At 36.2% G+C, this 23,245-nt stretch overlaps 1 protein-coding gene across 9 annotated transcripts in view; it reads right to left on the bottom strand.

The window, feature by feature from the left end:
- The window catches only part of STXBP5L (syntaxin binding protein 5 like), a 190,283-nt gene that overhangs the window by 52,547 nt on the left and 114,491 nt on the right, over nt 1-23,245 (bottom strand). For all 9 annotated transcript variants that reach the window (XM_017731889.1, XM_017731886.1, XM_017731887.1 and 6 more), the window contains exons 9-17: nt 23,032-23,110; nt 22,697-22,851; nt 21,056-21,128; nt 19,638-19,785; nt 17,999-18,066; nt 16,783-16,823; nt 13,307-13,524; nt 9,938-10,110; nt 3,676-3,801 (exon numbers count right to left, since the gene is read on the bottom strand). In XM_017731889.1, the coding sequence (XP_017587378.1) occupies nt 3,676-3,801; nt 9,938-10,110; nt 13,307-13,524; nt 16,783-16,823; nt 17,999-18,066; nt 19,638-19,785; nt 21,056-21,128; nt 22,697-22,851; nt 23,032-23,110 (1,081 nt within the window). The remainder of the gene's footprint in view (nt 1-3,675; nt 3,802-9,937; nt 10,111-13,306; nt 13,525-16,782; nt 16,824-17,998; nt 18,067-19,637; nt 19,786-21,055; nt 21,129-22,696; nt 22,852-23,031; nt 23,111-23,245) is intronic.

The following is a 23,245-nucleotide window of genomic DNA, read 5'->3' on the forward strand; positions in this document are numbered from 1 at the left end:
CCAAACACATTGCAGTAATGTCTAAACATTGCTTCACTGAACAATAGAATTCTAATAATAAGGATATAAATTAAGCCTAAAAATCGTGGCTTAGATCTTAAAAGTGGTTATGAATTTATGTAAAATACAAATACAATTAAAATATAAATACAAATACAACATAAAAAATAATTATTTTTAAGCTAAATATAAATGACAAATGAAATATATTAGGCTGTATTGTGGAGATATCCAAATCCAAAAGGCATTTACAAAATTTCCTTCCAACTCTGTCAGTTTATCTACAGCAGAGATTCCTGTTAAAACAGTCTCTACCCCTCTGAAATGCTTCTGCAAATGCATTTTGATGATGGTTTGATTTATGGGCAAGATCTCTCTCCTTTTGTATCAGACTGCAATTTTAAATTCCAGACAGAAAGGATTGCAGGTACAGCCACAAAGAAACTCAAAACCCCAAACCGTGTTCAATCATATTCAGAATCACTTTCAACCAGGTTCTGTCATTTTATGTAAAAGGTGATTAAGATGGTTAGTTCAAATCCCTGCAAGATCTTTAAGCACTTAATTCACAATAAAAGGGAGCTGTGCACTGACATCCACCAGATTCTTCTTAATATATCTCCAAAATACCTGAAAGGAATTTGTGTGTGGAAAAACAACAACACAAGAGAAAAGTGATGAGGTGGAGAGAAAGCAGGGTAGCTAGAAAATTTTCCTCTGTCCCACATTTTCTTACTCTGCTTCCAATATAAAAAAGAGTGCTCCTTATAGCAAATTAAAAAGTAACATGTAAGGCAAAATGAAATTATTTTTCCTTAATTGTCAAACTAGCAAATTAAGGCACCATAAAACTTGCAAATTAAGGCACAAAAGGGGCTCAAATTCTGCCAGTTGTTACTACACTCTGTTTACCACCCTTGTCTCAACTCTGACTTTAGTACAGCATCTACAGAAATACTGTGGATGCACCTCTGGTTTTTCCCCACTGACTTTTTTCCCTCATTGGAGTGGTGTCCCTCAGGGGCCATACTGGGACCAGTACAGCTTAAGGTCTTTACCAGTGACAGAGACAGTGGGATTGAGGGCACCCTCAGCAAGTTTGCAGACAACACCAAGCTGAGATGTGCCCGAGGGACAAATGCCACCCAGAAGCACCTGGACAAGCTCAAGGAGTGGGCGCACGTGAATAATTTTAAACTAAAAGAAGGTTGATTCTATGTGTTCATAAGTTCTGCATTCTAGATGGAAGAAAAAAATGAAGGAATAAAAATGACAAGTGTCACTCTCATCTATTAATACTCCAGGGAAAAGAACAGCCATTTGCACTTTGAAAATTATTAAGCTGAGATTTATTAATTTTGGAAAACATGAGTCATAAGGAGAGCTAGTGATCATTCACACCCCTGGACAGAAATTTAACAAAATGTATCATTTCCTGATCTGTATTTTTCTAAACTCCTCTAATTTAACACACAAGCATGGATCTAATATTTCTTACCCCCGAACAAATTAGTTTAAAAAAGAATCAAAAATTGCTCATTAATATTATAACACTTCTGAGTATTGGTAAAAAAATCTAGAGAGCCATTACTATTAACAAGGCTTAAGATAAATTGCTAACAACAAAGTCCTTATGAAATCAAATACAAAATTAAATTCTCAGTTTTGAGCAATGAACAGAAATAGTTGCTAGGTGATGTTCTATTCTGTTGGTATCTTTCACAGAAATGTCATAAAACCCTCATCAGACATTTCTTGATGATTAATATGCAGATTAGCTGAAACCTGTTACCCCATGAGCTGGTAATAAATTTTAAGTGACTGCTTTCAGTCAAACAGAACCTACTTTAAAACAGATTTATTATTCGTATTTAACCTTGTTCCTGAAGGTTAACCTAATTCTTCAGTTGTAATTGAAGCATTTTGTAAAATTTTCTTTTCTATTTTCATAACATGAAGAAGTTTTTGATGATTCATTTCAACAAAAATAAAACAGGTGTTATACTTTTAATTTGTAGCCTTGGTACTGTTAAAAGTAAACCAAATACATTAAATAAAATTTTGCAGTGTCTGAAGTCTTTCATCTTTATTGCTGTTTCATGGCTGCAGTAAAACTTTTGCAGAAATCATAGTAACTAAAAGAATACTGGGAAGGGACTCTCCAGAACACACACCATTTTATGCCTTCGACCTAGTTAAACTGATTAGTATAGGAAGAAAAATAAGGCAAAAGATGACCCCAATAACTCTACAACTAGCATGGCAAAAACTACATGCTCTCAGGTTTCATGCTGAAATGGCAAAGGTCTTCCACATTGTGAAGATAGATAACAGGTGACAATTAAAGTAGTAAACAAAAATTCTGATGAAAGAAAGGACTGTGCCTTGTCATAGGCCTGAGGAAAAAGTTAAGAGAGACAAGAGAGACAAGAGAAGAGAGTCTGCATAAAAAATCTAAGGAAAAAGACCTTTCTTGGGTAGTTTTTTTGGGAAAGGTAAATGTAGCTTATCAGGCTATTTTATTCATACATGCATATATTTCTGAAACACTTATGTACTTAGCATAGGGTGTTTTAAAGGAGGCTGTCCTGTAAACCATTATTGCTCCTAGCAAACGAAACAATTGAAAGCACTTGATTGAATCAAACCAGTGGTTTAGGAAACCACTGTGACTATTAGGAGAACCACAACCTATCAGAATAGTTTACAAGTGAGGGAATGGTGTGATTATTCAGATGCTGCCTTGAGGTCTGAGACCTGCAAGGGAGCAAATCAGACAAACCCTAACAATTTGCACAAGTGACAAATGCATCAAGCTATGGTAAAGAAAAGAAAATCCTTGAATTCATGAATAGGAAACTATCTAGAAATTCAGGCTGAAGACTTGAAAAAACAGCCCCCAAAAGACAGTATTTTTGCACAAATGTAAAAACTCTGCATTAAACTGCCAAATTCTCTGAAAAGAGTCCAGTGACTTATTGAAAATCAGCAGGAGTCAGCACCTAACACCCATTACAGCCAATAGTTTTACTGGAGTAACACCTACAGAGAAAACCATTTTAATGTATCTGGATGACTCCCAGTAAGAGAAAACATTAAAAATTGGCAAATAAATTGAACATGAGGAAGTAACTACAGACACTCATTTGCATTGCCATACACAATACAGCATTTAAATGTTCCTTATTCAATTCTCAATTTCAGGTCACCAGCTCTTGTGCAAACAGACATTAGCACAGACATAAAAATGCTGCTCTCAGAAGACAATTTCCAACTATGGTATGTCGTCATGATAAATGGCATTTAACAGTTAATCACTTCACCATTTTCTATTAAATGCATTTCACCTTGGTGAACTTTTCAAAATGACTTTGAAAATTACAGATTTGAAATGCAATTAGATCTTATTTGAAAGGAAGGAAAGAGTTATGTGAAAAGATCAGTCTTTTAAACATGACTAGTAAAAATATTGGCAAGAATTGCAGTTTAACATCCCACATTACAATCTCTACATCAGGTCAAATAATTTTCCCCCAAGAATCTGATTTACAGTGTCTTTTGAATACTTTGCTTTGACCTTAATTGTCTGTGGGAAATTTCAAAGTATAGTTGGAAAACATGTGATTTCGTGCAATAAACAATAAATCAATGCAACCTTAATTTTGAGTTACTTACAGTCCATAAGCAGAGTTTACAGCAAGACTGGTAATCTGTTGTGGAGGCTCACCATCCACCCACACCAACTGGATAACAAGATCTGCCTGGTAGCCAGGAGGCATCCGCACAGGTCGAGCCTTAACGCTAAGAAGAAGAGGTACAGAATAAGAACAAACAAACAAACACTGGGCCATGAATAACAACTGCTTTGCATCATTATGAATAGTGAATTTGAATGGAAAACCTAAAATACTTCTTTTTGAGACTTTGATAAAGGACATTTCTGTGTATTTGGAACTTTTTCCTTGTGAAGTAAAGCGTGACAGAAAAATGCAAAGAGGCAAGAGAGGAGAAGATATACCTTTCTGTAATGGTCCTCACCAGAGCATATTCAAAACTTACGGACTTGACAAATCTGTTTGTCCATGTAGTGCAAACAAGTCCTCTTTTATTTCTAGGAGTATAATCACCCAATATGTGAATGAATGCTTCCTACATCAAATCTGATATAACTACTAATGCCTGTTCCTGCTGTGTTATGGCAAGTTCAGTGACTTGCAAAGCAGGTAGTGAAGGTGTACATTTTATGGGGAAGTGTAAGAGCCGAACACCTCTGTATGACTGCTTTATGTGCATTTTTGAGTGGTACAACTTAATGTGGGATACGCTGAAAGAAAACATTATGCAGTAATAGCAGTACTTTGAGGTATTCATGTTAGTCATTAGTACATTCACGCTGCAGGTAGTAAATTGCAGGTAAAACCCACTAGTCAGTGCATTTTCACTGCAGCTGTTACTGGTGAGACTGCTTGTATTGCACCCCTTGGCACACAGCCATAAAATAGGGCAGTCCATCACAAATAATCCTCTACCACTGGGAAAAACAGTCTCCAGAAAAGACTGAGAAATAGAAGAGGAAAGAGAGTAGTTAGTGGACACAGACACGGACAACACATGCTGAAGATTCACAATTTCGGTACATAATATATCTTTCAGCTTTGAGTCCTTCTCTATACATATATGTCTACCATATTTAAACAGTATTATCCTGTGTACTGGATCTTGGAGAAGAGATCTTTGATGACACAGACTGTCTCCTGATTGTGACTCTGCAAGTTTTCCAAGCAGTTCTGGCCCATTAACCTGAAAAGTTGATGGGTCAGATTGGAAAAAACACAACTAATTCCTATTCAGAAGCAAGTAAGTAAGCACTTCTTTCAAGAGAGGATATTCAAACTTCCCATTCAATAACCAGGGCTATCAGGTTCTTTGTAGATATTCTGATTGCATCTGCTGGGATACAGGCCTTGGTGGCAAATAGGGCTACTGGCAATCCTGGAAAATTGAAGATAAAAGCAGAAAACTGAAGTAAATGGAAATAAAACATAACCACAGAATAACACCAGGGCAGAAGTTCTCAACAAGGTAACTCCAGTAGCACAATGGGTAATACACAAAGAAATTAGTCCTTTAATTCTGAAAGAAGTTACGAAAAACAAACGACAGTGCACTACTTCCCACACTTTCATGATTTGATATGGAGCATTGGGTGTACCTTATGACACAGGTAAAATCTCCTGCTCAGTGTTAATAGTAGAAGATTTTTGAAATTTTTTTATAACATAAAGACTATTTTCTTAATGAGACCATCATATCTGCTGGCAGGTTGACCTCATCTGTCTGCCAGACACCCACTGAGCTGCTCTCTCATTCCCCTTCCTCAACAGCACAGGGGAAGAAAATAAGATTCAAGAGCTCAGGGGTTTAGACAGGGCAGGGAGATTACTTACCAATTACCATCAGAGGCAATGCAGACTCAAACTGGGGAAAATTCATTTAATTTATTGCCAATTAAAAATACAGTAGGAGAGTGAAAACTTCTTTGAAACTAAAATTACCCTCTCACCTCCCTTCGTTTCAGCCTCAGTTTCACTCCTGACTCTTCTACCCATTTCTCCACCCCAAGCAGCACACCAGGGGTGGGGAACAGTGCTTGTGGTCCATTCATAACACTCTGTATTTTGTATCTCCCATTCCTTCTTCATGCAGTTCCTCTCTTCCAGTGCGGAGTGCAGTTCTTCTGGAACAGACTGCTCCAGTGTGGATCCCTCATGGGCTGCAGTTTGTGCCAGAGAATCTGTTCCTGAGTGGGCTCCTCTCCATGGGCTGCAGCTCCCATCAGGAGCCTTTTCCAATGTGGGTTCTCCATGGAGCTCAGGGGAACATCGTGTACTATCATGGTCTCCTCCACAGAGGAATGTCTACTCTAGTGCCTGAAGTAATTCCTCCTCCTTTTCTCACCTGGGTGTCAGCAGAACTGTTTCTCATTCTTTTTTCTTCTCTCACAGCTGCTGCACAGCATTTTTGTCCTTTGTTCAATTTGTTTTCCCAGAGGGCCCACCCTCTCGGCTGAGGGGCTCAGCTGTGCCCTGCTGTGTCCAGCACAGGGCAACCCCAGCTGCTTCTCACAGAGGCTGCCCTGAAACCCTTTCCAGCAGCACCCGGGTACCTGCACCTGATACCTCTTTGATAACTGCATGTTCAAAATACACACCCTCTCTTGAATTGTTTAACCATTTCAGTAACACAGTTTATGCTGTAATGCTTATATTTCTATTCTACAGGATTCACAGACCTTGCCAGAACTTTCCCTTATTTATTACTTCATGAGAAAGTCATTCCTCTATCTCTCTAAATGCATTTCCTTAACAGCACACTCACGCTATTTCTTTTACCTCTGGTACTCTTCAGACCTTGCATGTGTATTTGTCTGGAGCAGTAATCAGGCACTTGGCTTAGATATTGTCATAGGAAAGATGTGACAGTACAGTTCAGCAACTGCTAACCCACTACAGTTGGCAACAGCTTTGTATTGTTGTTTTCTATTAATAGCAAACCTCTGCTCAGAGTTTTGCAATTTCTGACCTGTTCTGCTGGCACTAAAGCTTTGCCCTTTTCTTTGTTCATATGTTACATATCCATGAGCATTTCTGAAGTGATGCTATCCACAACCTTAATGAAGCAAGCTCTGGATTACTCAGGAGTATTTGTGGTGAGAACAAAGGCATGAACATCCGTGAACTCAAGCTGCTAAGGGAGAGAGGTCTTTTGAAACCAGGATAAACTGAAGCTACAAACAAGAGTTGTATACAGTAAAGATGTATTATTTTCAAAGAAACTTCACAGCAAGCAGAAGCTGAATATTTTACAAACAGTCCTTGAGAGTATCTTTGTGATGGAGCCCTTCAACTTCTAATATCTGTGGATAAGCCTTTAAGAGGCATAACAGTGGTGGTCTTCCCATCTTGCACCCCATTTTCAGCTTTCAGTGCCTGCCCTTAAAAATGTTATAAAAATACAGAACCGGTAAATGAGATCCAAGAACCAGGACTTAGTCTAATGCCCTTGCAGCTGAGCTTTCTGTCCACCTTTTCTAATGGATAACTGATGATGTGGGGGAACACAAGAGGCAAGCATGCTGCTCCAACAAGTACCCGTCAAAGCAATGCATTTATACTTTCCCTCCTCTAAACAAGCTAACCTAAGACTGACAATCGCTGCAGAATTAATTCTGACCTTCTAAAACATGCTTTTTAATGTGATACTACTTTTCCAATGTGTTTCTAATGCCACCCTGAAAAAATCAGAGAACTTGAAGTACCTTCTAAGGTTTCTTTTGGATTGTCACTTGAGGGAAAAAGGTAAACACCTTTCTCTCTAAGTATTTTTCACTGCAAATTTGAGGATCTACTTTGGTAAAAATGGGTATTATGTCACAGGGATTTTCTCTAAGCATAGAATAAGCTTTAGGTGATGAAAGACCATAATAATTGAGTAAAGTAATTTCAGATTTCATGATTAAGGCTGTCATTCCCATGTGTCTGTGACATCTTCCTACTTAAGAATTGTTGAGCTATTTCCCTTGTTTCACTAACCATCCTGCGTAACAATAATGCGGATATTCAGTACTTCACCTTGTTTTGGATGGCTTTTTTTGAAGTGTTTATAATATAAGCAGGAGTATGAGCAGAAGGAATGTAGACATTTCCTTGACACGTTCTTGTTCTGCTACACTGAATTTGGTTGTTGCAAAGTTTTGGGTTTTAGTTTTCTTCACAAGATATTCAGAGTTCCTTATCACTTTGGAGTTACTTGAAGCTACAGTCAAAACCCTTGATTGACCTAATTTTGGGATGATACTAGAAGACCGGGAACAAAGACTGACATTCTGGGTAGAGCTTTATGATAACAGCATTTACATTACATCAGAAGTATTTATCTGCATAACCACAAATCCATTGGTTTCTTAGGTTATCACAGCTGCATATTTCACTGCAATATCTTCTGAAAGAAGCAAGAACAGTATTTATTCCATACTGCTGCCTGTCTCTCTCAGTAACAGTTCTGATTTCAGAAAAGTGCCAAGTTTTCATTACTTCAGTCCCTCCAATTACTTTCTTCCTAGTACCCATTCACAGACACAAACATATTCAGTGATTCTAACTCTTGGCTAGAAAAAATTATGTAGTGTGGAGTGCCATTCATTTGCTGTAACAATGTTGAGAAGCAGATAAGAAAATAAACATAATGGAGCCAGTTATGTATGTGTGTAAAATTTTATGTGCATTATCAATATAGTTCAAGCTCTGCACTCACTCTCCATCTGCAGATGGCTGCAGCTTTACATTATTATTGGTCTATTTTAGATTCTGTACTGCTGCCCACCTAAATGGCTTGCATATAAAGTCAACAGCATTAGCCTGTTCTTTACTGGCTTTTTTCTGTGTTTTCAGCACTACTTTCATTTTACCACCATAATTCTGCTTAGATCAGAATTTTTTAGACAGACAAGTCCTGTGGACCCAGTTAGGATCTGGGAAAGTGTGGATATTTGTATGTCTTTCCTTAGTGAGAAAGATAAGAGCATATGTAAGTATACTTTCATCTAAATGTAGGAGCGTGCCAGCAGCTCTAGTGGTGTAACTACTCTGACATTGAAAAACTACTTCTCAGTCAAAATAAGATTACAGTTATTCTGTGTAAAATTTGACAAAATCTATTGGACAGTTTAATGTGAGATTATATGGAGTCAAGAAAACTTCTAAAAACTAACAAGCACAACCTCTGTGGGTTCATTACAACTTCTCTGAGACTCCCACATCAACAAGTCCTCTCCTTCCCAAACAAAATCAAGTAAGAATCTCTTAAGGGAAAATCTTAGCCACTGAAATGATTGCATTCTTCCTGAATTCAATGTTATAAATAGATTTCACATTTGGACTTTTTAAATAACTTATCTCTGCCTCTTCTATTGATTTTCAGTTCAAATTAATGATTGAACTGAGGTCTGAAGTTCAACTGCCTGACTGAATTAGGTGGATAAATGAACAGAATGCCAAAAAAACCTGTTAATTTTACAAGGACAATAGCACAATATTGCTTTTAAATGCCAATGCTATTTTCAGGAGCCAAGCAGCGCAAAGTATCTGCAAAATCAGGAAATGTTCATTTAAACTGCTTTTGAAATAATTGAGGCATTTAGAAGATTTAATAATAATTAGACCAAAATAATAATGAATTCACTAAAATGAGAGCAATTGTTGTCAGCAATGCACTCTAATTGCTGGAAAATTACAGTTTATAGAGTTTTGTACAGAATTCTTGTTTTAAACTATTCAAACCCATAATTTATCTGCCTTATTAATAAGAACATATTAATCTACTCCAACACAGTGATAATGTATTCCAACAGAAAACAATTTGCTTCTTTCTAAAGATTAAACAAATATACACTTCCACACAGTGCAACTGTTTCAAAATTGTATATTTTAAAGATTGTTTCCTAAGTATGAACACAGTATCCATGCCTTACCCACCATAAAATATATACAGTTTTTTCATAAAGAAAAACTTTAGTGTTACACTAATTAATCAAGGCGAGAAAGCTTTACATATGTCGGCTTTTATGGAAGTTTCTTCATGAACTTTAAAAAAAAGGTTCCTCAGAAATTCCTGTAAGATTTACTCCTAGATCACACTGGAAAACGACAGTCAAACATTTACTATAACAGTTTATATTCTTCATAATTATGTCTATCCTTTTAAAAATCCCTTGTTGATTATTTTGCCTTAATTATTTTGTTTGTTCCATATTCTGGTATCTTGTCATTTTGTGTTACATACATAGGATTGACCTCTTTTTCTTGGTAGTTGATGGATTGATTAACAGATAAGAATGCTTTTTAGAAAGATAAATATTTGAACAATGGCACAGACTTACCTAAGACATGGGATACTGTCCTTCATCGTTCCTTCACATGCTACAGTGTTGGTACTTCCTGAAAGGCTCTTTAAAGAAGGAAGCTGGGAGGAGGCATCTGGAAACGGAGGATTTGTTTCTGGTTCAGGAGTAATGATGTCTTCTACTTCGCATTGAAGTCGTACCTCTAAGGACTTCAATAAATAAAAAGCTAAGTTATTTCATAAGGAAAGCTGCTGAAAGTTCTGTCACTTTCAAATAAGTATCATTATGCCTTTTTTTAAAATAACCCCCATTTATCATTATAATTTGCAGGCAAAGAATTTGTTACGTGTTATTTATACAGCACAACAGCAACACGAGATAGGAACTAGAATGATCATCAACTCGGCCTCCTGATTACTAGCACAACAGAGTCTCTACCAGACAAGTTTTAGCCAGGATGGATAAGCCTGACAGTGTCAATAGTACTGATACATGAGCTTTATTTGTCCATAGGTGGGGACCAGGAAATCAGAGAGAACAGCACACACAGCTCTGTATTCCTTAGAATAAATGTGAGTTTAGTGGATTCTAGAAAGCAAAATTCAAACCACTTACATTTTGCTTTACTTCTGGCCTCTCTAGAAAGGGAAAAGGAAACCAACTAGGCCAAACCACCCTACAGTTCTTTCCACTTATTCAGGAAATATTAACTGAAGGACTCCAAAACACAGGGGAAACTGGACAGGAAGTTCAAATCTAGGTAGTAAACACTGAGCAATTCTTTCTACCTCATGAGCTGTCCAAGGAGATACCCATTTTGAAAAGATAATGTACAAGGTATAGCTCTCAAAGAGACAAGGTTTGGGGATTACTAGCTGAGCAGTAATTTCAGTGCTGCTACCTTGAAAGGAACAGAAACAATTGCAGAGGTAGACACTGCAAGCTCCATCTTCGTGATCTTTCACTGAGACATCATCTGTACCAGAATGAAGATTAACAAACTACCTAAGTTTCATGAGATAAAGGTGAGTAGTACTGAAGGGTCACCTGTTTTTCAATCACTGTGTTAAAACATACAAGATTTCAAAAGAAGTGATTCTGTTTAACCAGGAGAGAGAGGTCCTTTCTCAAAATTTCGCTTTTGTTTTCTCCTTGCAAAATCCACTGATATTTTTTGCCTGAATCAGTTAAAGAAACCTACAGACAACATTTGCCTTCAAAGACTAATGAGAGAAATATTGAGTTCAGGAAAATCTAATCTGGAAGTAATTGCAGTGGACTGAAACAATTTATAATGCTGTTTAATATTTATGCAGGCCTGGAGTAACTTTTGAAGAGTCTGTTCTTCTGCTTACCATGTTAGAAATGCATCACTCTTCTTTGGATGTTTTTCTGTGTGTATTCCTTTTTCTACTAAAATTAATTTTGTTAAGTTCTAGCTATGGTGCATTTGAAGGCAGAAGGAAAAATTCAGACTAACAACATGACTGTGAATTTTTCTTATGTTTTTGTCTCTGCTTTGACTGGACCTTAGGAGGGTTATAGAAATGTTGAACCAATTTATTTTGACAGAGAATAAAGATATTTTTGGGGGATCTCATCACTAGGCTTATTGATTCCCCTTTCCATATTCAAATGAGTGTGACCTTTTTTCCTATGGTTCTACTCAAGAGCTTTGAAGAGGAGCTTCACTGAGGAAAGATGCTCATTGAGAAAGTGATCATGTTTAATTAATAGATCCTTTTGAGACAGGATAGAGTGGATTCAGATGAGAAAACAAAAATAACAGCAGCAAATGCTTTTTATATAACTGCATGGCAATGACTCCAAGGCTGGATATGAAGCAGAATTTGTCTCATGCATACTCCTTGCCTCCAGAATCTGATATGAAATGATGCAAATAATACTTCTGTTGAGGAAATTCCAGGCACAGCCTATGCCCCAAAGGTATATTCAGCTGCAGACTTTCCTGCTACATGGAGCAGCCTGTGAGCAGCCCTCATGCTTCCCATTTACCACAGCAGTAACATTACAACACTGTCATCAGGGCAGTCAAACCAATGTGGGGGCCTTAAAATGCTGGGAACTGTAGATTGAATTCAAGCTAAGTTCAGTCTGGATGATAAGGAGAGGAGGACACAAAGTGCTTTGTACCTCAGGCAGCAAAGAAATCCTGAGACTGGCCAACTCAGTCTCAATATAGACAAAGGCACACAGCCTAAAGTCAGGTACAGATTCCAACAAAGAATTCCGTACTTTTGATTAAAAAAACCCCATCATTTAAGAGTGAAGACTTAAATGCAAGCAGCGAAAATGCAGAAACAAGAGAGAAGGCCCATTTCAGAGATGCACAAAACCCAGAGGAATTCTGTGACTATGCCACCAAGATTGCATAATTTAATATTCAGAGAAAAATGCTTATTAATTACAGATGAAATCTGAGAAACTGTTAAATTGCACATATTGTAAAGCTTTGGAAAATACAAGTAATGACAATTCAGCTGGAAAAGTGAAGGACAGGGAAAAAAGACATTAAATTATACATAATAAAAGATTAGGTGCACTTGCTGTGGAACCATGTAAGAATACTGAAATGGAGTAATTTTAGCTGCATTACATATGAGCTGGTCAGTAACGTGAAATTACTGTTCATTAGTTTTAAACCTTTCCTGAAATATATTCAGGCAGCTTAGTAATTGCCTGGTGGGGGGTGGGGGGTGGGAAATGAGTGGAAAACAACAGAAAAGCTACAGGTAATGAATTTCTATACAGAATGGCACATGGCTACAGGCCAAAAGTGACACAGGCTTTTACCACAGTAGAATTTTCTAAAGTACATTAAATAGTGTTAAAAGGATAAGAACTATAATCAGGGAAGGTGACAAATAATCCAGCATTTCACACAGTTTCCATCTTTAGGGAAACAACATCAGCATAAGCCAGAAAAAAATCAACTCTTTTTGTTTTGTTAAACCCACTGATGATTTTCAGTCTCCTTATGAACAGAAATTAAAGAGATTAAATACTCGAGTTAAAAAGAGCATTGTGCATGTACACAATGTACATCAACTGATAAAAACGTACAGCAGACAGGAACTTTAGACCAGGTAAATACAACAGAGATTACTGTATCATAAAGCCTTAAAAGCAAACTATGTCTGAAAGGCTGCACTGTATGTTACTACTAAAGCAAAAAGAAAGTGGAGAGTAGGTTCCAAAACCCTCAGATTTTTGTCAGTAACTTAGGTAGGATCAAGATTTCCCTGGAAAGGTTTAAAATGGGATGTCCTTAAACCTGTATTTATACTGCTTGCTATTTTTATTTAAATACTTGAGCACAGATGAAGCAAGGCAATTTGATTTAGAAATTATGTTCTCTTATAAGAGAGTGAAATAAGTACTTACTGCAATTTCAGTATTTACTTCATGTTTGCTGAACTTGTAAACAATCACATACGCAGACACTCCTGCCACACAGAAAATTCGGCTTTCAGGACACCAGTACATCATCTGAATGGCAAAAGGATCCTCTTCCACAATCTCAGCTGTTGCTTTTCCTTCTCCCACTTTCTGTTTTTCAAAGACCTTTGATGTTTTTAGTTTGTACAACATCTGTAGAGTAACTGGAATATATTAAAACATATAAAAAATACTAACATGAAGCAAATCAGTCATAAAATTCCTAGTTCCCACTTTCTTCTCAGTTGTAGCATAACAAGGAATCTTAGGAAAGCCTAAGAGGAGAAGATGTGTATTACACAATACAGATACTATTCTGGTACATATTACTGGTAGGATATGTATTTAATACTTCCCAAAAGGGTATTTGTCTGTGAAATACTTCTTAGTACTTTCTGGGGAAGGATGTCAAAGGTGTAAATCATGGTGTTCATAATTAGGCTTATACTCAGTGTTACAGAGAGATCTGATAATATTGACACTTTCCTAAAGAGATGTGAAACTAAGATTTCATTTGTCTGAGGTTATGGTCTTGATAGTATGTAAAGACTGTATGGCAATTAAAGAGAAAACATTAGGAAAGCATTCTGGTGGCGTGGTCAACACAAAATCCTTCTGAATTAATGGGAGTTCAAAAACATTTTGAATTTCTTGACTAATAAGTAGATCTGTATTAATACCTGTATATAAAATCCTAATATCCAGAAACTTTTGTCAAGATTAGAACTCCAGTGCAGAGAACTCCAGAGGTAAAGGAGGGATGACAATTCACCCCATTATGTTTTACATTCTTCCCCGTTTTTACTACTTTTACATTAGTTTATCAGTGGTATTAGTAACTGCATAAGGTCAGAAAAAGTCAGTCAGGCCCAGCACCTAGAAAGGTGTGCATATGCACAAAGGCAAAGCTGCTTGCTAGGTCAGTGTAATTGTGGTAGCTCAGCCTGGCCAGCTTGTGTAACAAGAGCATCAGGAAGATGAAAGGACAGTGTTTTGGTTATGTAACCAGATGATGAACACAGCAAAACCACATTTTTGTTTTGCAGTGCAGATATATGCCAGGAGGTTTAGCATACACAATTTTTAATGTTTTAAAAAGTTGTAGTACATAAAGCACTTCAGAATTTTCACAAATTGCAGCGAATGCTTCTGTAATAAATACATAATTCTTCCTGCCCTAGTGGCAATGAAAGGGGATTCAGGTTGCCCTTAGTGCCAGAATCAAATCTAGAGTGGCACTTCAAATCAGGCATCATGAGTCCATGCACACTAGGACTGGAAGAATTGTAGAATCATAGGGCATAGTACAAGACAAGAGTCTTCCATGCTTCTCTGAATTACTGGGTACCATCTGTACCTAGTGCCTTCTGTGCCTTCTCTAAGGGCAAATAAGAAACAGCAATGGCTTTTGAATTAAGATACATTCAGAAAACAGCTCCAGTGGCTTAGCAATTCTCTGTCTGCCACAAATTTGTGCTTTCAGATACAAGATGACACAATTAAAATATGTCTAAAAGCAAAGTATTTTGTGCCTTCAAATACCAGTAGGATATTATGTTTGCTGGGAAATCTCAAATGAACTTAGAACTCCATTAAAAAGGTTAACACCTTGTAAATAATATAAACAATAGAACTTTGTAATAATCAAAACCTTGTAAGTAAGAAGTACCAAGTATGGCATAAGAAACACAGTACATGCCCTGAAAAGCAGGACTAGGACCAGGACATCAGACATGTACTGAAAATACCATTATTGTTGAAGAGATTGTGAATATTCATGATCATCTCATCATTATCAAGCTTCTAATGTTAAGAAAAATTCCTATTGCAGCATGTATATATTGATTAGGGGGTTATGGTTATATTCCCTATGAGAGGTATTTTTCTTTTCCCATTTCTGCCAGAATTCTAGAAGGAGTAACTAGCACACTGCTTCCTGTGCAGTACATACACTAAATGCCTTGTGGTCTTCCAACAGTCTGTATTGTTTCACCCTAACTTTAGTGCCCGTATTTGCAGATTCTTGTTAGAAACAAAATATTCACAAGACAAAGTCTAATGTCTCACTCTACTTCTCTAAATAAAACTAATTATCCTACTTTTGTTCATATTAAAGCTCTCACAGACTTCTTTCTTTGCAGATAAACTGTTGACCTCATTTGATGATGGGTTTTTTGGTGTTCACCATAACTTGAAGTTACTGGAAGACGTAAACTCTGAGTGGCATGCGTCTGTTTTTCCACAGTTTCCAAACAGACAAATTCCATAATAAAAAACCAACCCATGGTCATGTTCAGTTGCTGTTCCTATTTAATATATCTTTGTGAAATGAGGCTTTGGAAATCCTCATTTTTACCTTGTCCATCCTGTGTAAAAATATTTGGTATTAGGCAAAAAGGGAAGTACCTGACCAAGTCAGGTTTAGCTGACATTAAAAACTTGTCAACATCCCCCACGTTTGTCTGGAAATGGTAGGACTATTAATAATTATAATTCTGTGGCACCATGTGGAACTAGCAGGTAGTTTAAGTATGCCATACTCTATGATCTTGGCACCCATTACAGACTGGTTATTAGAATCATATTAAATCTCTCTCTGCCTAACATTTCACCCAAAATTTTCTTTCACACTCTCTTTTCTTTAAGAGGCTGATACCCCATAAAAGAGTGATATTTATCCCTGTACCACGGAAGAGACAAGAATACAAGGCAGCTCTAAAGGAACTTTGGGGAAGCACTGTCACATTATTTGAAGCAGAATATTTTAAATTTCAATCAAAGTGTATGTGCATTTTAATAAATATATTTTACTAATAAACACTATATGTATTTTCTGTAGGGGAAAATGCTGTGTGCTGATATGTGCAGTTACAGCTAGACTGTATGAACAAGTATATTCTGAAGCTTTTTCCTGCTAGGATGAATGGTAATGCTTCCCAGTTATTTCCTGGGATTTGAGACTGGACAAGAAAAGATTCACCCTCACCAGATTAAACAGGTATTGAAGTGTATGAACGTATTTCTTATTTTCAATATTTTATTTTCACTTAGCTATAAAGAAGACTTTGTTGTAGTCAGTATAGAAGTGACATGAGAATTGGAGCTGAATGTTAGATCTAATTGAGCCCTCTCTTCTAGACACACAAGAAGAATGTGTCCTAAGGTTTTTTTACCAACACTTCATCTTTCATAGGTTTTGGTATGTTGGATTTTGAGTTATTCATCACCCATTTCTGCCTAATATAGCTCATTACCAGCATTTTTTCCCTTAACTTAATAAAGATTTTCTTAATTTCACTCCTTTTTCTTAATTATATCAGCCCCAATATTACTGCTCAACCTGTTAAGTATCCTGTTTTATATATAAATGTGTGTTTGTGTGATTTGTCAGCATTATATAAAAGTGAACTTTAGAAACTTACTGGCAGAAGCATCCCAAAATTTTACTGATCCATCTGCATGGCTTAAAAAATATAAAAATTAAATGTGTTAAAACAAAATGCAATTCTAAAACATCATCTACTTTCAGTGACTAATAAATATAGCAGAAAAAACTCATTTTGCTCATGTAACTCTCTTTAACTTACTGACAATATATTAAAGACATACATACAACCATAAGAAAATATTTTGAGTTTCATTTGGTTAATAAAATATTTTTATGCATTTCCAGCAGAGAACTAAGCCCCCAGTGAATTTCAAGATTACAACAAGAAGAAATCACTTCCCATAGTAATAATGAGTTTAAGTCACAGCACTTTTGGTTTTGCAGCGGGCCAGCATCAAGCCTATGCACTCTAAAAATGCCATGTACAGTGAATTTTGAAAGGACAGAGAGTAACTTTATTTTGCTTGATACTTTACAACTGTGTTCTTTTTATTAACATTAAACCCCTCAAGTAAAGCTGGAGAAAGGAGACACTTGTGTTTACAACGAGAATGATCCCTTCATCACCTTCTCGCACTACTGCACACATCATAACCTTATTTTTATGAACAGGTTTTTAGTATCATTGATAGTAACAACTTATCAAATATATGACTGAGACCAGAGGAAAACCGATCATGCATCTTAGTTGAATACCTTCTGTTTCACAGTATGGCCCTTGGGAATCCATCAGGCACTGCTCATGGGGTTCCTACTGCAATCTGAGCCTTTCTAGGCCTTTTTGCTCTGTTTCTTCACCCACAAGGTGAAATTCATCCCAGTGCACCACACCCTCACTAATGCTGGGTATTAAAATGAATTCCCAAACTGTCCCCATATACGAAGTCCCCAGAAGGCCAAGGGACAACAGGTATAGAAGACCAGCTGCTCTCCTTTTTGAAGCTATTCTCCATGACCTTCAAGGCCAATATATTCTCTTGCAATACATTTTTCTTTCGAAAGACTTCACCTTCACAAGTGCTGCTGTCTAACAGTGGGGCCTCAAATGGCAATTCTTAATGGTAGCTCATCCCTGGGTACCAAGGTTCTGTTTTCTACAGTAAAAGAGAATTTCTATGGTGACACTGCTCAAATGAAGAGCCAGGATATGCACACACTGTGAAGTCTCAACTCTTGTCTATAGCTAACCCACAACCAAAAGGAGTAGATGCAAATACTTTAGAAGTACCAATCCCCAGTCTCATTCTCACCCTGTAATAATGATTTCAGGATATGTCTGAGCTCCAAGGTTCCATGCTCCACCACTGATGGGCCACTCCTAAACAAAAAAAAAGTACAGAGATCACAACTTATTCTGATGAACCTTGCTTGGTTCATTTTTAAATTCAGGAGTAGACATCATCTTCCCCCAAAAAGCAATACAACTTGTAAAAGAACAAAAATATGTGTAATTCAAGGCTTTTACAGTTTATTAACATTTTCGTGTCATCAATTCAGGCGTTGGAAACTTAGTAACACTTTTATATTATCACTTAATGTTTTATGCTCTTAAAATATTTCCCCCCAGCTAACAGTCAACAGTCTAAAACAGGAATGAGAGGGAGAAGTAATAAACAATTCTTCTGGTCTTTGGAGATGGCTTGTCTCTTGGAGTTTCTATACAACACTGAATAGACAGAGAATTTATCTTGAATACAAAGACCACTGAAGAAGCTGGCCCAGAAACAAGAATCAGAGCATGATGCCATGAGATAACTTTTACAGAACATATGAGATCATCATCTCTTCCTTGCCTTTTGTTTACTGATGGCAAGACTCCCATTCTCTTGGTCTAGGCTGGTTGAGCAGAATGCTGTCCTGTGCCTAAAGCCCTGGCATATATGGATACAGGATGTAGAGGGTGACATATGTGCAGAGTGGGTCAGGATGTGTGCAGAGTATGAGTGGCTGGAAAAAACTGGGAGCACAGACTTGTTTGTGTGGATACATGGAGTGGCTGCTTGTGGGTACAGAAATGGCTGGCTGGCATATGAGTGACTACCTGCCTTCAGAGTGTTTATTTGTATGTGCACAAATAAAGCAAGGAGACAATAGAGGATGCAGGGAATACAGGTAGGTGCGGCAAAGTGTATGAGGTAAGGGTAGATTTAAATAAGAGAAATAAAATATTTTCTGAAGCACTTTTCCAAACCAAGATCCAAAAGAAGTAGAGAGGATTCAGTTTCTGAGTCAATGGAAAACAAGCCAGCTCCAAGGAGAGTACTTCTGTTGATTTGAATGGAAAACTGATGATGTCTGACTTGTTTACCCAGTACTTTTTTCTACTTTATTTATTAAAATATATTAGTTCTAGCCAAAACATAAACAAGTTTAAAGCTTGACATTTATAAATTAATTGCATTTCTTCTTCTACTTTCTGCAGCTTTTCCTATTTCTAAAACATTATGATAAGACTTTGGTAGCTCAGAGAAATAGTTATTAATATCCCTATTTAATAACAAATCTCACAGACATGCTGTCAACTCTTACTGAACATCTTCTGCTTTGTCTTTCAGTTATAATGCTTTCACTTTTTTCTTTGATAGAGAGAACCTATCCATACAAATTTGAATTGTACACTGATGGCTCCCTTTAACCCAATCTGATCTGGAATAACTCCAGCATCTTAATGATTAAGTTCTGTATAATGGCAATTAATGGTTCTGCTTAAGTGGTCATGTTTCTGAGGGAAAAATACTGGACTGTAATCAGGCTGCTAAGTTGCTGGTTGGACTAACCTTAAAGTGATTATTAAAGAAGTAAAACAAAAATAATTTGGTAAGATGTCACAAAAACATAGGTTATACATCTACTTTCTTTGCTTAAAAAAAGAGTATTGGTTTTGTTTACCTTATTACTGTATCCTTGCTTTTTATGTTTTGCTCCTACAGAATAGAGTACAGGGATCAAATCTGGAGGACAGTCCGCAAAATATTCTGTGCAGGTAACAGGTGACTCATGAATGTCAATAGGATATGGATTTTCAAAGATTGGAAAACTAGTTAAGGAAGACAATTTATTAGAAGCACTGTGACACGCTGAGCCATAGAATAAAACATATTCTTATATTAAAGTATATAGCAGAATCTAAGTAAAATCACTACTAATTACATGTATTTTCCCTTATTTATTGAAACTTATGTATTGTCTTTTAGTATCTGTAATAATGTATAGTTACCCAAATAAAGACATAAAAATTCCACTGCTTGGACAAGAATCCTCTTGTTACACATACAGTCCCTAAGGCTAATAGGGCTACCTGTATGAATGAATAAGAGCTAATTTTTTTCTAACATCTCAAAATCTTATTTATACAGAAGTGACACATTTTCTAGAAGTTTCAGGTTCATGGATATGATATATACTATGAACTCCAAACTACTTTTACAACTGTGGATTTTATATTAAACATCTTAGCTGATTGGGTTGGTAGACTACTGATTATACAATGAAAAATTGCAATAACAGATGAGTAGATCTCAGTTTAATTCTCACTTCCATCAGTTTGAACAGCCTGAAAAGGAGGAAAACCTCACTTTGGCACATTACACAAAATTATTCACAACTGAAAAATATAGAAAATTTGGTTCTGATTTCAGTTATGTCCATTTTACACTGGCTAGATCATCTGAATTATTCTTTAAAGAAAGTGAGATCTGAATATGATTCACTTAACATTTTTCAATATATTGACAGCCAAATCTGTTCCTAGTTAACCAGTGTGAATGGGGATGTACATTACTGGTAGTGTTGGAGGCAGAACAAAATAAATAAGAACTGAATTATGCTTTACATGATGTATAGTTCCTCTTTGATAGGAACATGGATTCTGATATGGAAGAACTATTTGTCATTTAAACCAGCAACTGGATCATGAAGTAATTCTGTATATCCAGATAAAACAATGCCATTATTTATTAAGATACTGAAACTAGACATGCATAAAAGTAGCTGTTGAATCTTATTTCCAAAACACGTACGTGTTCAAGTATTATTTAACTTTGGTGTTGAATGAATGTTTGAGGGCTGTGCTGAAGGAACTGAAGATGTAGATTTATCCTAAAGTTTAAGAACAAATATTATCTTAAGTTCCTGTTCATTAGGTGAACTTAGCTCTTAAGGTGGAAGTACATATTTAGCAAGAGTTATTTCCAAGAGTGAATGATTTTGGATAGTAAAATGATATTGCACGATAACATTTGGAATTTTATGATAATTTACTAGACAGTTAAATACACAAATAGCTTCATACAAAATTTTATACTTACTTGCTTTGTGTCAGGTCAACGACAATGAGATCTTTTTCCAAAAGCACAACTACAGCATAGGGTTCTTGAAATTCTGTAAGCAAGGAATCATATAAAAGACATGGAGTTCTCCTATAAGCCATTTTAAGCAAGCAAGTAATATTTATGTTCTTTTAACTTTCGCAGTATATTAAAGCTTTGAGGTATAAACCCCTGACATATGCACAAACCAGACATAGCTGGAAACCAGGGCCAGAAAGGAAGTAAGAAATTACTTTTGGATAGTAGTGTTGACAAATACACAAAGCAGAAGAAGAATTGGAATATTATAGCCTGCCAGCATTATGCTATGATGAAAGTAAAGAAATAGGATATGAATAAGTTGTGTGTATCATTGCATTGCTGAATCCCATTATTACACAGAAAAAGTATTTTTGCTGTCCAGAAGTAATACTTCTACTGTGAACAACTGCTCTTCAGAAACAGACTGTGCAGGACACTTCATGACACACAAGGCCCCCATTTCTGAGGTGATTCAAGGGGAATATTTCCAAGGAATCCTGTAAGTCTGCTGTGTTCAATTCAGATACTAACACACCATTTCCTCCCACACTCTTTAGGAGATTATATGGTTTGGTTTTTTATACAGTTCTCTTATTTATCAAAACTAAAGAACTAAAATGACAAATAAATGCTTCCCTTGATGCATAGAGTATATTAGTTTACATAGGATAAGTTATTAAAAAAAATAAAAATGTGAAATTATGAATTTCTTTTCAACAGCTGCAAATCATTCCAGCACATGCAAGCTCAGAATAAACTGTTCAAATGGGCAATGCCAAAAGGACGAGTAAATGAGAGCAACTGATTCATCTTCCCTTCAGTCCTGCTATGAATGCACAATATTTGCTGCCTGTTTTTAAACAAGGCTATGAATAACACAGGTTAAACCAAAATGTTTAAATATTAGTCTGTGAGCAGGGGAAGGTGCTACAAATCCTTAGTACTGGGAAGTATATGACACAGCTAAATGAAGGCCCAATCCAACTCTGATTACAGAAAATTAAATTTATTTGTGACACTGAAACACATATGCACTTTACTAGCAGTTTTTAATATGTACTTGATTTAGCTATGTATATAAGAATTATTTTACTTTTCTGCTTGAGGGCTTAAAATGCTAAATTTAGTTCCTTTTTGACTTACAGCTTTTCTTAATTTACACCCTGGAACTTTCTGACAACATATTTCAGAACTTGGCAGCCCCACAATATGCAGCAAACATTTTTAACAGTTCATTTCATGCTGAAGTGTACAAACTTTTTTGCAGGTAAGTGACAGTTTAATTTCAATAACTTAGCAAGCTGTAAATGATGAAAAATTTCAGAAATATAAGCACCTATCTTTGATTAATAGCAATGTTTTCTCACACTAGCCCACAGGTTTCAATCCTGTAAGTGGAGATTTATGCATGCTTTATTGTCCATTCACTACTTCCTTCCTACACTGAGAATGCAAACAAGTTTCAGGTACTTTCAGTTATATAGTTTTCTTCAGATGAAGACAAATATGAGGATGGAAGTCCCTGGAATGGGATTAATGTATGAGGAAAGATCGCTTTGCTTATATTTTCCATAATTGTATTTTTCCCAATAAACTCACCATTTGGATATGGGGTTTCACAAAGAGTTAAAAAATCAACTATAGGATGATCCATTTCAAGAACTGTAATTGCTTTCCCATGCATGATTGTTAAACTTGGTCTTCGACAAGGCTTATCATATGACAATCCACCAGAAAATATCACAAATGGTTCACTGTATTAAAAAACCCAACATAATAATTGTAAGTCTACATAGTACATACAAGTTTACATTATAGGTTTAGAGTCTGCAAATAATAATAAATAGCTCTGTAAAAAGAATGCAGGAAAAGATTCTAAAAGGACTTAAACTCAGGAATGCAATTTTGAGTTAATTACAGAATTAAAAACAAACCTGTTTTTACAGGTCTTGTACTCTACTTTAAGAATTGGTTTACAAGATTCAGGTTTTTTTCCATCTCTTTGAACTTTTCCTAAGGAAAGAAAGAACATGAAAAATCTATCAAAACATCATGAAATTGAACTATCAAACTAAAACATATACATTGAAACAACTGTATAAGCAACAAAAAAAAGGAACTTTAAAGCTACAAAAGATAAGGAGTATC

The sequence above is a fragment of the Corvus brachyrhynchos genome, unplaced genomic scaffold (genome assembly GCF_000691975.1).
Source record: "Corvus brachyrhynchos isolate BGI_N302 unplaced genomic scaffold, ASM69197v1 scaffold3, whole genome shotgun sequence".
Lineage (NCBI taxonomy): Eukaryota > Metazoa > Chordata > Aves > Passeriformes > Corvidae > Corvus > Corvus brachyrhynchos.